General features: G+C 39.2%; 2 protein-coding genes across 2 annotated transcripts in view; one reads left to right on the forward strand and one right to left on the reverse strand.

Moving 5' to 3' along the window:
- The window catches only part of CPED1 (cadherin like and PC-esterase domain containing 1), a 330727-nt gene that overhangs the window by 302046 nt on the left and 7231 nt on the right, over nucleotides 1-21450 (forward strand). The window lies entirely within an intron of this gene.
- Nucleotides 997-21206, reverse strand: LOC136324487 (protein ECT2-like). Its single transcript, XM_066257426.1, is given in 3 exon segments — nucleotides 997-1196; nucleotides 19677-21116; nucleotides 21119-21206. Coding segments are annotated over 3 exon segments (1728 nt in total).

The following is a 21450-nucleotide window of genomic DNA, read 5'->3' on the forward strand; positions in this document are numbered from 1 at the left end:
TCAAAACAGACAGTAATCATAACTCAAGGTTCCACAAAATGAGGTGTTTTAAAAAATAGTGTTCGCCTGACCAGGTGGTGGTGCAGTGAATAAAGCATCAGACTGGGATGCAGAGGACCCAGGTTCGAGACCCCGAGGTTGCCAGCTTGAGCGTGGGCTCATCTGGTTTGAGCAAAGCTCACCAGCTTGGACCCAAGGTTGCTGGCTCGAGCAAGGGGTTACTTGGTCTGCTATAGCCCCACGGTCAGGGCACATATGAGAAAGCAATCAATGAACAACTGAAGTGCCACAACAAAAAACCGATGATTGATGCTTCTTATCCCTCTCCGTTCCTGTCTGTCTGTCCCTATCTATCCCTCTCTCTGATTCTCTCTCTGTTTCTGTAAAAAAAAAAAAAATAGTGTTCTTGTAGATGCTTGAAACTGGGACCACTGGTCAACGCACGCAGGAAGTGGGTGACCAGGAGAGCTCTGGCCTTGTCCAACAGACTCTGAGCCTCCCCATGAGAGACTGTGTTCAAAGAAAGTGGCCAATGTCTTTAGTGGAAAGAGCTTCAAAGTCCAGACTATTTAATATGCTAAACTAACGAATGACCTTCCTCCTTTGGTTTAGTCAGTGCATAATGGGAGGCCTGTCTTTTGAGTCATTTTTCTCCACACTGACAAAAAAGATTTTATTTGTAATCAGTAATTAAATAGGCTTCTCTGGTAAGACGATAACAGAAAATAAAGGGATCCTCTTGCCCCTTGTCCTTTCAAACCCTCCTGTGGATTATTTCGTCCCTACCACTTGAAGAAAATCTTGGTAAATCCCATAATTTAAAAAGTGCTTTCAGATAATAAAAGGTCTCCAATCACTTTCAGGCATAAGAAGATTATCACTTTAGTACTGAAACTGCTCAGGCCTGAGTTTGTGCCCATATAAAGTTATACCCCCACCTCCATCCCAGGTAATAGAATGCTAATTCCATCTTGTTAGGGTGCTCTGTGCACTTCTCTAAAGATGCCTCCTACTGGGCCCTTGGAAGACAGTTTCTTTGACAGGGGCAATGCCACTCACTGCTGCATTCTTCTGTGGCCACTTGACTTCTAGCTGTCCAACCCTCTGTTCGGGTGAGGAAGCTACGTTGTCCCTCCAGGCATCCTCTTGGACAATATTCAGAATGTCACTAGGCTCGCTATACTGTACCCAGTTGCCTACATTTGATCCACAAGAAACACTCAAAAGACCCAGGTTCAAAACCCTGAGGTCACTGGCTTGAGTGCAGGCTCATCTGGCTTGTGCATGAACTCACCACTTTGAGTGTGGGTTGCTGGCTTGAGCATGGGATCATCAACATGACCCCATGGTCGTTGACTTGAGCCTAAGGGTCACTGGCTTGAGCCAAAGGTCACTGGCTTAAGCAAGGGGTCACTGGCTCAGCTATAGCCCCAGGTCAAGGCATATATGAGAAAGCAGTCAATAAACAACTAAGGTGCTGCAACAAAGAATTGAAGCTTCTCATCTCTCTCCCTTCCTGTCTGTCTCTATCTCTTGCAAACAAAAACCAAAAACCAAAAAACTTGTTGCTAGACATACAATGAGCTCCCTCTCTTTCTCTCTTTCTTGCTCTCACTTTCACTCTTACTCTTTCACTTTCTCTGCCACAGGAAGGCTGGGCTTTAGCCAGTGTCTTATACCAATGCTAATGCTCTCTGAAACACAAATGACACATGTCCATTTCTCAAACTTGGTCTCATAAAGTCCCACTTAGCTTAAAGCAATGTTGAAGCAGCTCCCCAAAAAGGAGGAAGACCACAAGCATTAGGTTACTTCTCATATAGAAATTTTCTCTCTTCCTTCATCTTCATTTCCCAATTTTTTAATGAAACAAAGGTTTGCAAAGTGGGATGCTGTTTACGCTTTTGCACATTTTGAAAATATTGTCCAGACTGCTCTGGAGTCTGAAGTTTCTTGCCTACTGCTGTTTGCTCTAGGTCTCAGAAGTGCCCGTTCAAACTGTGAGGAGAGTGTCTCAATTGATCTTCCTGTTGGATACTGATTCACTTGTCTTTTTCCTACATAGCCTCCTTTGAAAACCAGGATGCAGTCATTACTGGGTTGACTAGTGAGGTGACAACTAAAGGTTTCTTCTGATTCTATTTTTCAGCCCTAAGATGACTGTTAGAACCTCTCCTGGTTCTCAGATTGCTATGAATATCACAAAGTTATTGACACTGCTTTGGTTCTTATGTATACTCTACTAATGGACTCATATTTTTGAATGACAAATAGAAATGCATCTCAGAGAACTGTGTGCCTGAACCCATGGTAGAAATCATTTTAAGTTTTCTTTTTTATTCTTTTCTTCTTTTCCAAGTGAGAGGAGGGGAGTAGAGAGACAGATTTCCACATGCACCCCAACCAGGATCTACCCAGCAACCCCCATCTGGGGCTGATGCTCTGCACATCTTGGGCCATGCTCACAACCAAGCTATTTTTAGTGCCTGAGGCAGAGGCTCCATGGAGCCATCCTCAGCACCTGAAGCCAATGCAGTTGAGCCAATCAGGCCATGACTGCAGAAGGGGAAGAGAGAGAGAGAGAGAGAGAGAGAGAGGAGAAGAGGAAAGGGGAGGGGTGGAAAAGCCAATGGATACTTCTCCTGTATGCCCTGACCAGAAATCGAACCCAGGACATCCGTATGCTGAGTTGATGCTCTACCACTGAGCCAGCCAACCAGGGCCCATTTTAAGTTTTGATCTAGCAACATGGAACTTGGATATGAGATTACAGGATTACAGAGCAGATTTTCAGCTGCAGTATACTACGTGTCTACTAATTTCTCCCACAAGAAAATCTAACACCCTTCGGGTACCTACCTTATTTGCAAAAAGTCAAGACTTAGAAACATAAGAGCAAGTAACCTGGGAGAGGAAGAAGCAATGAACTTGCAGCTGAGCCAGCCCAGTATCGCAGTTAGCCACAGAAAGAAGGCAAAGGTCACCAAACCCGCAGAAAACAGAGATGCGTTGAAAGACGACATGCAGATTGCTTTTTTTGTCTCTTGTTGGAGAAATTTATTTATTTATTTTTGCACAGTATGTCTTCAATTAGGACTTGGTGGGGAGAGTATCTGTTTTCCTTCTTCAGCTTTAGTACTCCGGATGTCTAACAAGAAATCCCCCCAATGGTTTCCAGCATGGCTCCAATTAAAAACAGAAGACACCCTCCCCACATGACCACATTACACGTATCTCCTGCCACGGCAACAACCAGTTGATACTAATAGTCATGGAATTTGAGGACAACAAAAAAAGACTCTTTGAACCATCAGAACTAAAAAACAATGGCTCATAATTATCACTAATAAAAGCCATCGTTAATTGCATAATAACAATTTAAGCGTGTCAGGTAAAATTATTTCACTTAGATGATTTTATAATTTTTGCATGCAAATGTCATATACAAATTATTTTCTCTTAAACCCTGTTTTTAATGTGTGCTGTCTTGGAGATGCTAGATAGGGATGTCCCAAATGATCTCAGTTGACTCTGGAGCAGTGTTATCTATTGTGAAGTTTCCATTTTTGAGCTGAAATCCTTCTAGGAGAGATTGCCTTTCTAGTTACCACACTGAGTTGATAAGATCATCTCACTTACCAGACTCCCTTCATCTCAAAGTCTCAAAACTCACTCATCACTCATAATTGTTGCTTAACTTTTGAACAATTTGTACTTCTTCTACTTCAGGAAGTTTCTAGTGCTGACACAGATGTTCTATAATCTTCCTAAACCATCACGCAACACTTTAAATCACTGTTAGTTTATTTTAAATAATCAAGAAAATCTAAAACTTCTTGCAAAGAATGGTTTGATGATAAATGTACAAGCCAAAAAAAAAGGTTGTTGGTCTCATGCAAAATATATTAAGGAGTAGAAATTCATTAATAATAAGCATTTTTTTTTTCTCTGTGCTCATCTTATGAGCTGGGAAAAGAAATTGTGATACAGTAATTGTAAGAATTAAAGTCAGCTGCATTAGAGCCTAAAGAGTATGGGTTTGGGAGCCTTGTATCTTCTGTTGTTCAATTAAACCATTCCCACAATAGAGTTACAGACACCTGAGAAGGATTGGTATAATCATAAAATGTTGATGTGTCCTCTTTGATTTGTGGTAAGAATTTGATCATAGACATAACAACCTCGCTCTAGTGGTCTCTTGTTGCCATAGTGAGATTAAAGGGTGTGGGGTGTCTCTTTCATCTGTCAAGGCACCAAGAGAGTTTACCTTGCCGCTATGAATCTATAAGCAATTTTTCCAACTGGTGCACATCAGTTTTGACTACAATATTCCTGCTGATTAGAAAAGCAGGTGTATCTCTTTATGGGGAAGGATGGCATTTTGTTTTCTCAATGTTTATGCAGGACAACAAACAGGATCCAGGTAGCTCTTGCCCAAGAGTAGTTTTGGATGGTGCCTTTAGTTATGTGGCAAACATCTACTGTCAACAAGCTGAAACCTGGAAAGGATGCAAAAATATCAGCCCAAACCTGGCTGCAGAAGAGGCAAATCCACAGCTAATTATTATGTGATTATTTCTTAATCTAATCCAGTGATTTTTGACCTTTTTCATCTCATGACACACATAAACTAATTATTAAAATTCCGTGGCATACCAAAAAATGTAATTTTTTTCTGATTTGAGAAAAAATAGGTATAATTTTGATTCATTGTGTTGGCTATTTTCATTTTTTTAACTTGAAAATCTAAGGCAGTGGTAGTCAACCTGGTCCCTACCGCCCACTAGTGGGCATTCCAGTTTTCATGGTGGGCAGTAGCAGAGCAACCAAAGTATAAATAAAAAGATAGATTTAACTATAATAATTTGTTTTATAAAGATTTATTCTGTTAAACTTAGTGAAAATCCAACATAAAATACTTGGTAAGTAATTATTATTACATGCTTTAACTTGCTATAACTCTGCTTTATAAATTTTATAAAGTTACTTCCCTACTTTATAAATCACCATTACTGTGGAACTGGTGAGTGGTTAGAAAATTTTACTACTAACAGAGATACAAAAGTGGGCGGTAGGTATAAAAAGGTTGACTACCCCTGATCTAAGGGAAAAGAGGCCAGTGCCCCTGACTAAATAGTCAGATATTGCATGTTTTAAAAACTCTTGCGGCATATTGGTTAAAAATCACTGGGCTAATTAGTTGCACAGGTCTTATATGATATCCCTGTTTTCTGGCAGATATAACTACAGCTTTTGACTCAGCCAAAACACCCTCTGGCATCAGTACCCAGCAGGTTTCTTTTGAGTTTGGCCATGGAAAAAAGAGATTTTTCAGTTCTTAGAGATGATTTTTCATTATTATTTAATCTTTATTTTATATATACTCATTATTTAATTTTAATTAACTAAATGAAAGCTTATCTGGCCTAGAAATTTTTTTCCTTCTGTATTATGGGCCTAAAGTTTTTCTCTTTCTCCTTCAGACTTTAAAAGTTTATCATTGCAGAAGTCCTGGGTTTGATGTCTGGTCAGGGCACACAAGAGATGCCACCATCTGCTTCTCTTTCCCTGTCTCTCCCCCCTCCTCTCCCTCTTCCCTTCCTGCAGCTAGTGTCTCAGTTGATTCGAGTGTCAGACTCAGGTGCTGAGGATAGCTCAGTTGATTTGAGCATCGGCCCCAGACTGGAGTTTGCCTGGTATATCCTGGTCAGGCCTGGTAGATCCTCTCCTCTCTCTAAAAAAAAAAAAAAAAAAAAAAAAGTCTCATACACATAATAAAGAAAAATCTTTTAAATTTATCTATCTAAAAAACTGAAATAATGACTTTTAGGGAAAAAAACAACTGATCCAAATAGAGTTAGCTTATTTCTATAGCAGATTCCATAATTTACCTAACAGCAAGGCTATTTTTAATAAATTAGTAATGGCAATTGAATTCATCAGTTTTTTGAATTTTTTGAGTGTCTACATAAGCATTGTAGTAATTGTTGTAAAAGGAGCCAGGAGAATATTTTGTACAATTCTCATAAGCACCTCAAACTAAACATGTACCCAAATAATTAATATTCCCTTTAATTGCCCTTTTCCCCCAATATTTCTGAATTTACTCTGTTGTGCTGTCATTTATAAACTAAAGCCATCCTTTGTTCCTCCTAAGCTTTTTCCAGCCCCCAACAACCTCTAAACAGCTAGTTAACAATTCCTTTTTGCTTCCTAAAAATCCTCCCAATTTTCCCCCCACACTATGTTCCAATTGCCTTATCTTATTTATTCTTTTACTCAATCATCCCACACTTGTTTTGTGAGTCCAGTTCTTGAACTAAATAATAGTGATGTAAAAATAAAGAAGACATACTCTCTTTCCTCAAGGTATTGTAGTTGGGAGATCAGACATAAATACTCAGATTATGAAACAGTATGTCAAACGGCATGGTAGAGATAGAATTAGGATATTGTAATAACACCAAGAAGGGATACTTAACCCAATATGAGGACTCAGTGAAACTGTCCTTAAAAACTTTCCAAGTTGATTATTAAAGAATAAGTAGACATTAGTCAAGGTAAGAAGGCCAAGGTAATAGGTTGATGGCAAAGAAAGGCTATTCCAACCCTCTGGAATAATGTGAACCAAAGTAGCTTCAAAATAGCTTGATGTTCTCAGGGAATCCCACAAGTAATTCTGGGTTTTTTTCATCATATATTTTTTTCTTATTTATTTATTGCATTTACATAGATTCTAGTGTCTCCCTGAATGCATCCCCCCCTCCCCCGTATTCCCCTCAACTTCTCCCTTACCCCCTCCCAAAAGCTCTCTCCCCCCTTCCCTTCAGATTTAATTCCATTCCTCAGTTCACATTATTCCTTGGATTCCTCAAATGAGTGAGGTCATATGATAATTTTCTTCCTCTGCCTGGCTTATTTCACTTAACATAATAGTTTCCAGGTCCATCCTTGTTATTACAAAAGGTAATATTTCCTTCTTTTTCATGGCCTCATAGTATTTCATTGTATATATGTACCACAGCTTTTTAATCCACTGATGATCACTTGGGCTGTTTCCAGATCTTTGGTATTGTGAACAATGCTGCCATAAACATGGGGTGCATTTCTTTTTTTGAGTTAGTGATAAGGTTTTCTTGGGACATATTCCTATAAGTGAGATTATTAAATATATTACCCAAAGCAATTTATAAATTCAATGCAATGCCAATTAAAATACCAATGACATGCTTCAAAGATATAGAACACATATTCCAAAAATTCATATGGAACCAGAAAAGAACACAAATAGCTTCAGCAATCTTGAAAAAAAAGAATAAAGTAGGAGGTATCACACTTCCTGATATCAAGTGATACTACAAGGCCATTGTACTCAAAACAGCTTGGTACTGGCATAAGAACGGGCATATAGATCAATGGAACAGAACAGAGAATCCAGAAATAAACCCACACCTTTATGGACAATTGATATTTGACAAAGGAGGTAAGAGCATAGAATGGAGAAAGCTACCTGCAAAAAAATGAAACTAGACCACCAACTTACACCATTCACAAAAATAAACTCAAAATGGATAAAAGACTTAAATGTAAGTTGTGAAACCATAAGCATCTTAGAAGAAAACATAGGAAGTAAGCTCACCAACACCTCTCGCAGCAATATATTTGCTGATTTATCTCCACCAGCAAGGGAAATAAAAGACAGGCTAAACAAATGGGACTATATCAAACTAAAAAGTTTTTGTCCAGGCCCTGGCCGGTTGGCTCAGTGGTAGAGCGTCGGCCTGGCATGCAGAAGTCCTGGGTTCGATTCCTGGCCAGAGCACACAGGAGAAGCACCCATCTGCTTCTCCACCCCTCCCCCTCTCCTTCCTCTCTGTCTCTCTCTTCCCCTCCCGCAGCTGAGGCTCCATTGGAGCAAAGATTGCCCAGGCGCTGGGGATGGCTCCTTGGCCTCTGTCCCAGGCACTAGAGTGGCTCTGGTCGCAGCAGAGCGACGCCCCAGAGGGCAGAGCATCGTCCCCTGGTGGGCAGAGCGTCGCCCCCTGGTGGACATGCCAGGTGGATCCCGGTTGGGCGCATGCGGGAGCCCGTTTCTAGCTTCAGAAAAATACAAAAAAAAAAAAAAAATTTTTGTCCAGCTAAAAACAACATGAACAGAATAAAAAGACAAACCACACTGGGAGAATATATTTGACAATATGTCTGATAAGGGGTTAATAACCAGAATTTATAGACCTTATAAAACTCAACACCAGGAAGACAAACAATCCAATCAAAAAATGGGCAAAAGAAATAAATAGACACTTCTCCAAAGAGGACATACAGATGGCCAATAGAGAGATGAAAAAATGTTCAACATCACTAATCATTAGAGAAATGCACATTAAAACCACACCAGTCAGAATGGGGTTCATTAACAAAACAACACATGATAGGTGCTGGTGAGGATGTAGAGAAAGGGGAACCCTCCTGCACTGCTGGTGGGAATGCAGACTGGTGCAGCCACTGTGGAAAACAGTATGGAGATTCCTCAAAAAATTAAAAATGGAACTGCCTTTTGACCCAGTCACAAGTAATTCTGTATATTGTAGAACAGCAATGATAAAGGGAGGCTGGGAAAGAAGGCTAGGGTCAGACCATGTTAGATTTTAATCCTGTAGGTGACAGCCAATGAAATGTTTTAGAGAGAAGTGGATGGCCACATCTTTGTATCAAATACATAAATCTGACAACTGGGAAGATTTGAAGAGGACTAAGTCCAGTAGAGAAGTTAAGAGAGTTTTTTAAAAGTTAGGTGAGAGGTGATAAGGGCTTGCCTCAACCAGGACAGAGACAGCAAGCATATGGAGAAACAGACAACACAACCCTAGATCTTATCTGTGGGATGCGGGAGTAGGAAGGCGCAAAGATAATTCCCTACCTGGGCGATGGATTAGAGAGCTCAACTGGCAACTGAGACCAAGAATAACTGAGAAGGCACCGGCAGAGGGAAAAGATGATGAATTCTGTTCTGAACATGTTGTGTTGGGGATGCCTGTAGGACATCCAGGTGGAGCTCTCTCACAAGCAGTTGGGTGTACAAATCTGAAGCTTGAGAGACAGGGTGGGGCTGGAGATAAAAAGTTGGAAGTAATCAGGAAAGAAGCAGTAGTTTAAACCATAAAAATAAATCATCCAGTGAAAGAGGGCAGCGTAACAAGAGTTGGGGAGGGAGCTCTGGGAAATCCCACCATTTCAGCAGTTTGGAGAAACAGTAGCGTTGGAACTGAGATAATGAACTGTTAGAGGCCAGCTCTGGTAGCATGTGGGCATCATGGAAAGCCAAAAAGTGAAAATCTGTAAGGAGAGATGAAAATAGGGGTAATGCTGTCAAACGTTATAGATAGATCTATTAAGGCGGGATTTAAAAAAATTTTTCCGTGGATTCAGGAGAGGAGAGGAAGAAAGAGAAACAGAAGTATCAGTTTGTTGTCCCACTCATTTGTTCTCCAGCGGTGACTCATTGGCTGCTTCTCTTCTGTGCTCTGACTGGGGGTTGAACTCACAACCGTGGTATGCCAGGATGGCGCTTTATCTACTGAGCCACCTGGCCAGGACCCAAGATGAGGCTTTTAAATAATCATTGATTTTGGCATGAGAAGGTGCTTTCTGATGATATGAAGAGTACAGTTTCAATAAAATACTGTAAGCAGAAATTAGACTACAAGAGTCTGAAGAGATAGAAGGAATGAGAAAAGGGGACGGGGAAAACCTTTCAACAGGTAATAGTAAGAAATAGGGAAAGATAATGGATTTAGAAAAGAGAATGGTCTAGGGGAGGTGTATGGGCAGAGGGGGAATCATCAATTCTAAAGGAAACATGAAGAATGCGGGAGGGAGTAGGTCAGCTGGAGCAAGGCCCCTGATCGTGTGGCTCGAGGAGCAGGTCACGGACACTGGTGAATAGTGGGGAGGGTGCTGGTAGATGAACACGATGAACTGGAGGGTGTCTTCTGCCTTATCATTTATACTGCTCACAAAAATTAGGAGATATTTTTAAATGAATATGAAGCGATAAAATATCCCCTAATTTTTGTGAGCATGTATTTTTCCTAGACTACTGCAATATCTTCATCCTGGAAAATTCACTTTCAACAGCTTGAATTCAACCTTCATGCCCCCACCAGGATGATATTTCTATACTTCCAATCCAACATTGTCATTTAGAATTTTGTAATGGCTCTGTAACTATAGGAGTCCCAGCGCTTTCACTGCCTACCTTTCCTACACTCCTCTTTTTGAGGAAACTGATTCTAGACTGTGCTTTCCATATAAAGTAATCAGCTGGCAGTGAATTCCAGCCTTCTCAACAGTGTGATTAGATCAGAGAGCAGTGTCTGGTGAGTGTTAGCCATAGGGGAGCCCAGTCTTTTTTCTAAAATGGTTTGGTACAAAATCCTATTCCAAAGCGGACATCTTGTATTGAATGGCGGTAACACCAATTATATCAGGATCTCTCTCTTATGATACATAATAGCCCTAGCTGGTTGGCTCAGTGGGTAAAGTGTTGGCCTGGCATGCAGACAACCCAGGTTCGATTCCTGGTCAGGGCACACGAGAGAGAAACACCCATCTGCTTCTCTCCCTTTCCCCCTCATTGTTCACTCTCTCTTCCCCTCCTACAGCCATTGGTTTGGGCATCAGCCTCAGACACTAAAAATAGCTGGATTGATTCAAACATCGGCTCAAGATGGGGGTTGCCAGGTGGATCCCAGTCGGGGTGTCTATCTCACTATCTCCCTTCTTCTCACTTAAAAAAGAAAAGATGTATAATTAAATGGAAGGTGGACAGAGAGTGTCAGTCACAGTATATTGATCTAGTATCATGACACCAACTATACATCCTAGTCTCAGCAGCACTGGAAATTAAAATGTCAGTATGCCCAAGAAAGAGATGCTAACGCATCACTATTTCATGTTCTTTACAATAAACCCTCATTTCTGGGAGTTTACTACTAACCTTTAAGAGCCAAGCTAAGATGGACTTTGAAATGCCTTGATATACATTTCCTACTTCATGTTTTTAATGTTTTAGTCTGGTGAAAACCAGACCTGTGGTTTAGGAAATACTGTATACGCCTCCACTTTAAGGATTCTCAAATAATATTAGTATATTAAATGATCCCAAAAGCCCTACAGCAAAGAAACTGTTTAGCTTAGTTCAATCCAGTATTTCCCAAACTATTTTTTTGACCACAGAACCACTGTTTTTTTTTTTTTTTTTAATAACTATTAACACCTCACTAAACATACTTTGGGAAAACTAGCGTCAGGAGTAAGGTCTACAATCATGTATGGAGTGCAGATTAAAAGTGGCAGGTTGACCACAAGCATTTAATCTTCTCTTCCACTTGAAACTCTTCAAAAAAAGCCTCTAAAATCATAGAGCTGTTCACCACACTCTCTCTCCCCAAAAAAGACCGAATAAGAAATAACTCATAACAGATAAGAAATTCAAATTCATTTTAGGAAGCTTGATTTAGCCTACAAAAGAAGCTGTAATGGGAGAAGAAACCCCAATTAGAGGTGGTGTACAGATCATCCTATGTCTCAGACCTGAAGCAGTCAAGCCCCAAGGAAGCCAGGGCTGAGGCACAGGTCAGAGAAGAATTGGTTCGAAGTCTGTATGCAAAATTGCTCCCTGAGTCCTTTGCCCCAGCCACACAGTCGAGAACCTATATCCATACATATGATTTCTTTTAAAATTAAACAACACAGCCTGCCCTGTGGTGGCATAGCCGGTGTAGGGCATCCACCTGGAATGCTGAGGTTGCCGGTTCGAAACTCTAGGCTTGCCTGGTCAAGACACATATGGGAGTTGAGGCTTTCTGCTCCTCCTCCCATTTCTCTCTCTTTTTTCTTTTCTCTCTCTCTCTCTCTCTCTCTCTGTCTCGCTTCTCTCTCTAAAATGAATAAAGTCTTAAAAAAAACTTTTTAGAAAAGGAAAAAATTGAACAACAGAGAGTCTGGACTCAGAAATCCAGGTATAGTAAAGAACAAATTAGGGCCCTAGCCTGGTAGATCAGTTGGTTAGAGTGTCGTCCTGATACACCAATGTTGTGATTTGATTCCCAGTCAGGATACCTGTAAGAATCAACCAGTGAACACATTAATTAGTGGAACAACAAATTGATGTTTCTCTCTCCCCTTCTTCCTCTTTTTCTAACATAAATTTTTTAAAAATTAAAAGAATAAATTAATTTGGAGGCTGGAATCAGAAAGATGAAAGAGAAAGTTGGCGCCTAAATTCTTCCCCAACCCCTAGAATCCTAGCAGGCATGTGTCGCCTCTGAGGCTAGAGAGCTCTTCTGACAAAACATTGAATAGCCCAGTAGATATCCTTTAAAAGGCCAAGTACTGCTGAGTATATTCCTACAGTGGTGCCAGCAGTTAGAAATGTGGTTCCACACAAACTGTTTCTAAGTAACATCTTAGTGCCACATTCTTAAATAAAAATTCCAAGTTTAAGAAAAATCGCTGGAAACAAATACCTGTGAATTAATATCAAAATAGATTCCCAGGCCCAAGATGTGCGTCTAAATCAGACTAATGAAGGTCATTCAACTAGTGTTAATAATTCAGTGATATGAATATTCAACCTTAGGAAAATGAGTTTAAGACAGAGGAGCTAGTCTTTGAAGAACTGCACAGGAGTACAGGTTAGAACAAACTGTTTAACATTAACTACTGGTCTGTAGCTCCTTATAATCAACCTCCCCACTCAGAGCAGAATTTGTTCCCAGATCTGGGAACTGAGCTCTGTCTAGAGACAGGATTTAAAGGGGCTCAGCTGCTGGAGTAAGAAGAGTTGGATTTGGAGGTCGGGTAGGAAACTAAGACATTGCAAATCTGGAAACACCAAGAACAAAAAAAGAAACCCTCATTCCTAAAGTAAACTTCAGTCTTGCCCTCTAATCCTCAGCATCTTTGACCCATTCAGAAGTTGGACTCCCTTCAATCAAAACATAGCTTAGTTCATGGGGCCATAATTAAATATTTGGGGGGATGAAAGAATTCTTTATTATCTTAAAAAGTTGCATAATTTCCAAATGGACTTTTGAGTTATAAGGACTGGCTTCTAGCTATTGTTCATCACCGTATTTTTATTCCATTTCTGTGAATTCTTAGGCTACTTTTTGAGCTGGTCATAAATTTGTGACTGGATCTTAGATTGAATGTCCTGATTGCAGAATAACTAAGCCAAATAAACCAATCGTATACCCTTATCTGAAAAGACAACATTAACACATCTTGCCTGGTCAATTTCATGTTTTTCAACCTGAGTAAGCCATTGCCCTCATTCTTCTTTGGATTCCACTCATGACTGTGAACCATATTTGCAATCAGAACATCTCCCCTAATCTAGTCTAGAAAGATTTTGGAACATTTGCACCACTGAAAATTGTTTTCTATTTTGTTCCATGGCTCTGGAACCACATCAGAAGTTCTTTGGGTGTTATTCAGGTCAAGATCAGTTTTAGGAAAGGTATTTGCTTGTAATCTGCCTGACACTCTTCCAACTCACCAAGCTTTCCTTGTTTGTACTGGCTTTCGGAAAATTCAAAGTTATTGCCATGCAGCTATTACTTGACATGGTGATATACCGATTCTGGTGAATATTTATATCAAGTCAGTTTTGAGTGTTGAAGTTACATACATTTAATAGTAAAAGTGGAAAGGTTAGTTTTGTTGTGTAGTTTATAACAGTTTTTCATTTGTTTCAGAAGTCATACATTAGCCATTGTCAAAAACAAGTCAAGTTGAATTGTGGCCATTTGTATGTCTTCTGAAATGTCTGTGTCCCCAAGTCCTTAATTATGTAGAGATATAGAGAGATCTGCCATCATAGACTGGGAGATCTTTTAGCATGTAAGAAACCTATGAAAAGGTAAAAGTTAATTCTACATGCCAAATCACAGAATTTCAGTTATTGCTATGCCAAGTCATAAAAACATTTGATCATTCGTATATCCTGTAATATCTTAAATTTATAGAACATAAGTCCAGCTCCAAAATGGCTCTTCTCTAAATTTCTAGAACCAATATATTAAAATATATCATTGTTTTTGAAACACTGTAATCTTCACTTGAAAGTCTGTTTCTCCATAAAACAACCTAAATTTGAACATTGCTGTGAGAAAATTTGCTATTATTAGCCTCGTACTTGTGATTATAAAACAATGCTGATCTAACAGTTTATCGCACTTTCTAGAGGACAATTGTCCTCCATGACCTTTTCCTAATTTTAAGTATAACTTGATAGAGCAAGTTCAAAGGAAAATAACAACAGAAAACTAAAAAGAGGTTACTTTGTATTATTTTAAAGTTGTCACTTAACACTTATTTAAAATAATAGAAACATTTGCCAAATCACATATGTATGTATAATTCCTTATATGTTGTAGTTCCTTACCCCTCTCGGTAGGCATTCCTCTTTCTCAGTGATGAAGTCACACGCACCCATGTTAGAGAGGCGCTTGGAACTGTCAGACTATTATGTTTTGTCTCCAATTGAGGCGATCGCTGTCCACAAACATCCAGAGTCTTTTCTGTCTAGTTCCAGGCCTCAAATCTTTCACTGAAGTTTATTAATGGCTCAGTTTGGGTTATTTATTTATTTATTATTATGATTATTATTGTTATTATTTTACACTGAAGGGAAATTAACATTTGTATTGCTAACAGCTCTCTTTCAAAACCACATTCCAGTTTGACACGTTAGTTGGATTTTAATAATCCCAAATGGTCCTTTGATTTTGGGAAGGACCCAAATGGGCACATTTCCACACACGAGATCAAAGGAGAGGAGCTAATAGCTCTTTATTGCACAGGTAGCAAACATTTTTCACTTGCATAACATTTCCAAGCCTTAAAATTAGAGTTTGCTCATTTTCCTCCACTTTAGAGCTCATAAAAGTAGGTAAAATAAGGTAGTGTTTTGCAGTTTAGAAGTAGCAGTGTGACACCAATGCTGGATATTGAATTTTACAAATAAGTTCAAAGAAATAATCACCATGTGAGCAGATTATCATGCCTATCATAAATTAACACTAAGTCTTTTTAATGTACTAAGGAACTATTCATTACATGGAAACAACATGGTGCCTGACCTTGGGAACTATCCTCAGACAATGTCTTTGAAGTCATTTCATTCTTGTTCTTACTTCAAGTATCTTAGACATGTGCCTTTATATAGTGCCCTTGAGGGTAGGGACCATATCTGAATTACTCCATGTGTTTCCCAAAGCAGAGAGCTCTGGAGATTAAAAAGTGGATATTATATGGAAAAATATACATATCATTAAATTTTAACTTTATAAGACACAGCATCATTTTGCTTCTCTTCTACTGTTTCCCTAATATTAGAGGATTACAAGAATTCTTGTTAACTCTAAAAATTTTTAAATGAATATAGAAATAAAAATTTTCCTGTTTTACTCTATGTACACCTCTCAATTCTCACCCCCTTCTTCACTGGAGACAATAACCCTTTTGGTACATAGTTCCTTTTTAAACATACACTCTTGTTTTTAAGCCCATGTAATTAAAACTGTTACTGCTCACAAAAATTAGGGGATCAGGGAACATGCAGATACTCCATTGCTTTCAGCCTTTTGGATAGTGTATCTTCACCAACAAAATAAAAGTTGGTTTTGCATCTCATTTGCATAATCAAACAGCTTTCTTTGACTTGTCATTTGCTGTTCTGATGTTCTCATTTAATAAAAAAAAAACCCAAATGATTCTTTTTTTAATTGCTTCATATTCATTTTGAAATATCTTCTAATTTTTGTAAGCAGTATATTATGCTGTCAACATTTATGGTCACTGGCTTTGTATAACATTGGGCTTGATTTAAAACTATCTTATTTCTTTATAAACATTTTAAGGAGCAGTAGCAGTTTATGAAATACATTTCCATCTGCAGCATGAACATTCTTATTCTTTCTCTCTCCGTATTGAATTCTGCTTATACTTGGTTTATACAGCAGCAAATTGAGCCTATGGTTGGTTGATGGTAGATTCCATTCATATTGATGAGTGAATGTCTGTTATGAATGAATGTCCCGCATTACTATTTTTTTTTCTTCACAAATGGTCTTGATTATTTTCTTACATTTACTCTTAAAGATGTATTTTAGAATTTCTTTAAGTTCCTCCTAAATCCTGCTGTGATTACCATTGTAGTAACACTTGAATTAATTTGGGAAGATTTAACATGGTAGGTCTTTCTATTTGCTTATGATTTCCTTTATGTCTTCTTAAACTTTTTTTTTTTCTTATTTATTTCTGAAGCTGGAAACGGGGAGAGACAGTCAGACAGACTCCCGCATGCGCCCAACCAGGATCCATCTGGCACGCCCACCAGGGGCGACGCTCTGCCCACCAACCAGGGGCTGATGCTCTGCCCCTCTGGGGCATCGCTCTGCCGCGACCAGAGCCACTCTAGCGCCTGGGGCAGAGGCCAAGGAGCCATCCCCAGCGCCCGGGCCATCTTTGCTCCAATGGAGCCTTGGCTGCAGGAGGGGAAGAGAGAGACAGAGAGGAAGGGGGGGGGGTGGAGAAGCAAATGGGCGCTTCTCCTATGTGCCCTGGCGGGGAATCGAACCCGGGTCCCCCGCACGCCAGGCCGACGCTCTACCGCTGAGCCAACCGGCCAGGGCCTCTTCTTAAACTTTTGATGTAAGAATTCTTTTTTTTAAAGTATATTAAAGTTTATTGTACTGCTATAAACATTACAAGTTTAAAAACTTCTATAAATTTAATTTACAACAAAGAAACCAAGAACATACAATGGAGAAAGAAGTCTCTACAATAAATGGTACTGAAAAAAATTTGACAGCCACATGCAAAAGAATGAAAGCAGAGCACTATTTTACACCATACACCAAAATTAACTCAAAATGGGTTAAAGACTTGAATGAAAGACCTACAACTATAGAATTCCTAGAAGAAAACACAGGAGGTTGAGCTCCTTGACATGGGTCCTAGCGATGTTTTTAAGGATCTAATTCCAAAGGCAAGGTAAACAAAAGCAAAAATAATAAACAAATGGGACTATACCAAACTAAAAACCTTCTGCCATGAAGAAAAGTATCATCAAAATAAAAAGGCAAGGCCCTGGCCGGTTGGCTCAGCGATAGAGCGTCAGCCTGGCGTGTGGGGGACCCGGGTTCGATTCCAGGCCAGGGCACATAGGAGAAGCGCCCATTTGCTTCTCCACCCCCCCCCCTCCTTCCTCTCTGTCTCTCTCTTCCCCTCCTGCAGCCAAGGCTCCAGCTGGAGCAAAGATGGCCGGGGCACTGGGGATGGCTCCTTGGCCTCTGCCCCAGGCGCTAGAGTGGCTCTGGTCGCGGCAGAGCGACACCCCGGAAGGGCAGAGCATCGCCCCTGGTGGGCGTGCCGGGTGGATCCCGATTGGGCACATGCGGGAGTCTGTCTGACTGTCTCTCCCCGTTTCCAGCTTCAGAAAAATACAAAAAAATATAAAAAATAAATAAAAAGTCAACTACTGAATGAAAGAAAATATTTGCCAATTACACATCTGATAAGAGGTTAATATTCAAAATATATAAAGAAATTATATAACCCAACAACAGAAAAACAACCTGACTAAAAAAGGGCAGGAGGATCTGAATAGACATTTTCCCAAAGAAGACATACAGATGGCCAACAGGCACATGAAAAGATGCTTAACATCACTAAATAGTAAGAAAATGTGGCCCTGGCCGGTTGGCTCAGCGGTAGAGCGTTGGCTTAGCGTGCGGAGGACCCTGGTTCGATTCCCGGCCAGGGCACACAGAAGCGCCCATTTGCTTCTCCACCCCTCCGCCGCGCTTTCCTCTCTGTCTCTCTCTTCCCCTCCCGCAGCCGAGGCTCCATTGGAGCAAAGATGGCCGGGGCGCTGGGGATGGCTCCTTGGCCTCTGCCCCAGGCGCTAGAGTGGCTCTGGTCGCAACATGGCGACGCCCAGGATGGGCAGAGCATCGCCCCCTGGTGGGCAGAGCGTCGCCCCATGGTGGGCGTGCCCGGTGGATCCTGGTCGGGCGCATGCGGGAGTCTGACTGTCTCTCCCGGTTTCCAGCTTCAGAAAAATGAAAAAAAAAAAAAAAAGTAGGAAAATGCAAACCAAAGCCACAATAAGATAATACCTCACCCCTGTTAGAATAACTACTATCAAAAAAGCAAGAAATAACAGATGTACGAGAGAAGGCGGGTAAAGGGGAACCTGTACACTCCTGGTGAGATTAAGTGGTGTAACTACTACAGAAAACAATATTGAGATGCCTCAAGAAATTAAGAATAGAACTACCATATGATCCAGCAATTCTACTTCTGGGCACTTAGCCAAAATATTTGAAAACATGAATTCTAAAGGATATATGCATCCCTATGTTCATTGCAGTTTTATTTACAATAGTTAAGATATGGAAACATCCTAAGTGTCCATCATTGGATGAATGGATAAAGATGTGGTTATATTATATTATATATATATGTATATATATACATACACAATATACTATTACTCAGCCATAAAAAATTAAATATTACCATTTGTAACAACATGGATGAAACTTAAGGATATAATGGTAAGTGAAATAAGTCAGAAAATACCATATGATTTCACTCACATGTGAAATCTTTAAAAAAATATTTTAAAAAACAACAAAATCATAGATACAGAGAACAGATCAGCAGTTACCAAGATGGAAGGGGGTTGGAAGGGTGAGTGAAAGAGGGGGAGGGGTCAATTGCAAGGTAATGGATAATAACTAGACTTTTGGTCATCACTTTGTAAATGTATACAGATACTGAATTATAATGCTGTATGCCTGAAATATATAATAAAAAAGTCCATAAATTCATAATATAATATTTAGAGCTGATTTAGAACTAATCTATATAGAATCTAAGAATATGCTGTTATTTATTGAAGAGTCTAAACCACCACTGAAAGATTAATTATACTACCCAAAAATGCAAACAAGAAAATGAAAAACATCTTGGCTAATTTAGGAGACTAATAGATATCAAAAAGATTATGTGAGAATAATTTGCATATTTGCAATTCTCAACCAACAAGAAAAATATCTAAGCGACTGGGTATATGGTAAGGATGGAAGTTAGAAGGCCTCAGAAAACAAAAGTAAACGAGCCAGATCCAAGGCACTGAAAGTTATAAATCATATTCAAAAAAAAAAAAAGAAAAAATTTTGAATCCTATTCACAGCACCCCATTCAAAATGAATTTTCTTTATTTGAGAAACTTAAGCTATGCTGTTCTTATCCTAAAGAAAAGCAATTCATTAGAAGCTTTTATGCAGAGTAGAAACAATAACAGTAAAAAGTAACCTCAACTAAAAATAATTTCTTTAAAAACTATAGAAAATTAAAAAAAAAATTAACCTATAGCCATTTGTGAAAGACAAATAACTTCATATATAGTAAAACGATTATAGCACAGTAAAATTAGCATTCCTAATGATGGCCTTGAGCTATCAGAAGTGTTAAATTTTATATTTTACAAATACAGTGATGTAAAACTTTTAAAAAGCTCTCACATTTAAACAAGTAACTTTCATTTCCTGCCAATCCTTTATGATAGAATACTTTAACCTGAAAACTTAAAATACTTCCATATTTAAGAAAGATGTCACCAATGCTTTTGCTCTCATCCCAATTAACAATAAGATCTTCAAGATCATTCTTTATCTTAGTGTGCACATCAAAGATATCTGGGATACTACCAAAAATAGTCTTAATCTCTTCTGGTGTGAGGATAGGCCCACCACATTGTCCTTCTTCTTCCAATGGTACCTGAAAGAACTGAATAATTGTGGCCAATATATTTACATAATTACTTTCAGTCTGATAGAGCTCTTTTGCTACTTGCCACCTGGCTGACCGCTTTGAAGAAATAGGAGTGGAATTTTTAGAAGACTTAGTACAACAAGACTTTGGTGTTTCTCCATAGTTAATGCTAGACTCTGGTGTGTTGGAGATATCTAGGAGTGATCCTATAGAAAGGGAATGTTCAGCTGATGGGTGCTTACAAGGAGGAAAAGTTGACAGGTCTGTCTCTCTTGAAAGCTGAGCAGGTGTCTCTTTTAAATGATGTCTTTTGCGATTACTGTTTGGAGTATTTAGAGAAAGCAGTGACACTGATTTCTTAAGCTCAGGTGTAGTAGCCTTTTCATATAAATACATCGTTTCTCCAGCTTGAGCATCCATTTGAATACTTCCCCAGAACCTCTCTTGCTTCACAACACACAGTTTCTCTGAAGGTTCGAATGGAAGTTCTTCTACTACATTCTCTTCAACTATAAGATGAGTGCACCTTTCATCTCCAACTGGTAAATGGCTGCCTCCTTGCATTTCAGTCATTTCTTCCATATTAGTTTTTTCTTCATCTGAAAATCCCAGGAAACTTAAAATGCAATCTTGAAATGGAGGAACTTTAAATTCATTTCTAAAATCATCAGCTGATGCACAGAAATTCTGTTCATTCCTCCTTTCCCAAGATTTATAAATCCATTCTGGCGTCATAATAGGAGTACCCAGGCTCACAGCAATCCTGAATTTTTCTCCTTGTGTACAATTTGCCACAAAATGTGTAACTTTTGAATTAAAGTCTTTTTGAATAACTCCATCCATGTGATGAACCAATGTCACCAATCTGACTAGTTCTTCTTTCTTCCTGAATCCAGTAAAGCACACTACCAGATTCATCATGCTGGTACAATAGAGCGGACGGCATGAAAATGGCAAAGGCTCTCCTTTTTGTGCACAGTTTAATACAACTGGTGGTCCAATAACTCTACAATCAGTCTTCTATAATTCATTAAAGACAGGGTCCTGGAAGTCCATGACTATGAATACATTTTCAAATTCTGGAGAATCCAAACTTTCATATTCTTCCACTGATTCCATCTTTACAAAGGGCACTTTAATTTCCTTTAAGGCTTTTATAAGTTCTTCATGTTTTCTAGCATCTTGAACCAATATCACTCTTGTCTCAACCTGAGGCATATCTTCCTCAACATATGAAGTAGGTCCAATAAATAAGTTTCGTTAGATGTTTCAGTAACTTTAGAATAAAAAATGGAAGAGTCTGCCAAGCTTGTACTCCCAGTAATGGATGTTAATACACTATTGTCAGCCATTGTTTGTACTCATTTAAGTTGGCACTCTCAAAAAATGCCCGGGAATGCCACCTCTTCAAGTTCCTACTCCTCTCACCATTACCACCATTCCTCCAAGAATTCTTTTGATGTAAAGATTTGCCTGCATCACTGTTGAACTTAATAAAGTTGTTTTAATATTGTAATGGAATATTTTCTGTAATATATGTTCTATGAATCATTGATAGAATATAGAAAAGGTACATAAAGATACATAATTTTAAAG

Source organism: Saccopteryx bilineata, chromosome 2 (genome assembly GCF_036850765.1).
Source record: "Saccopteryx bilineata isolate mSacBil1 chromosome 2, mSacBil1_pri_phased_curated, whole genome shotgun sequence".
NCBI lineage: Eukaryota > Metazoa > Chordata > Mammalia > Chiroptera > Emballonuridae > Saccopteryx > Saccopteryx bilineata.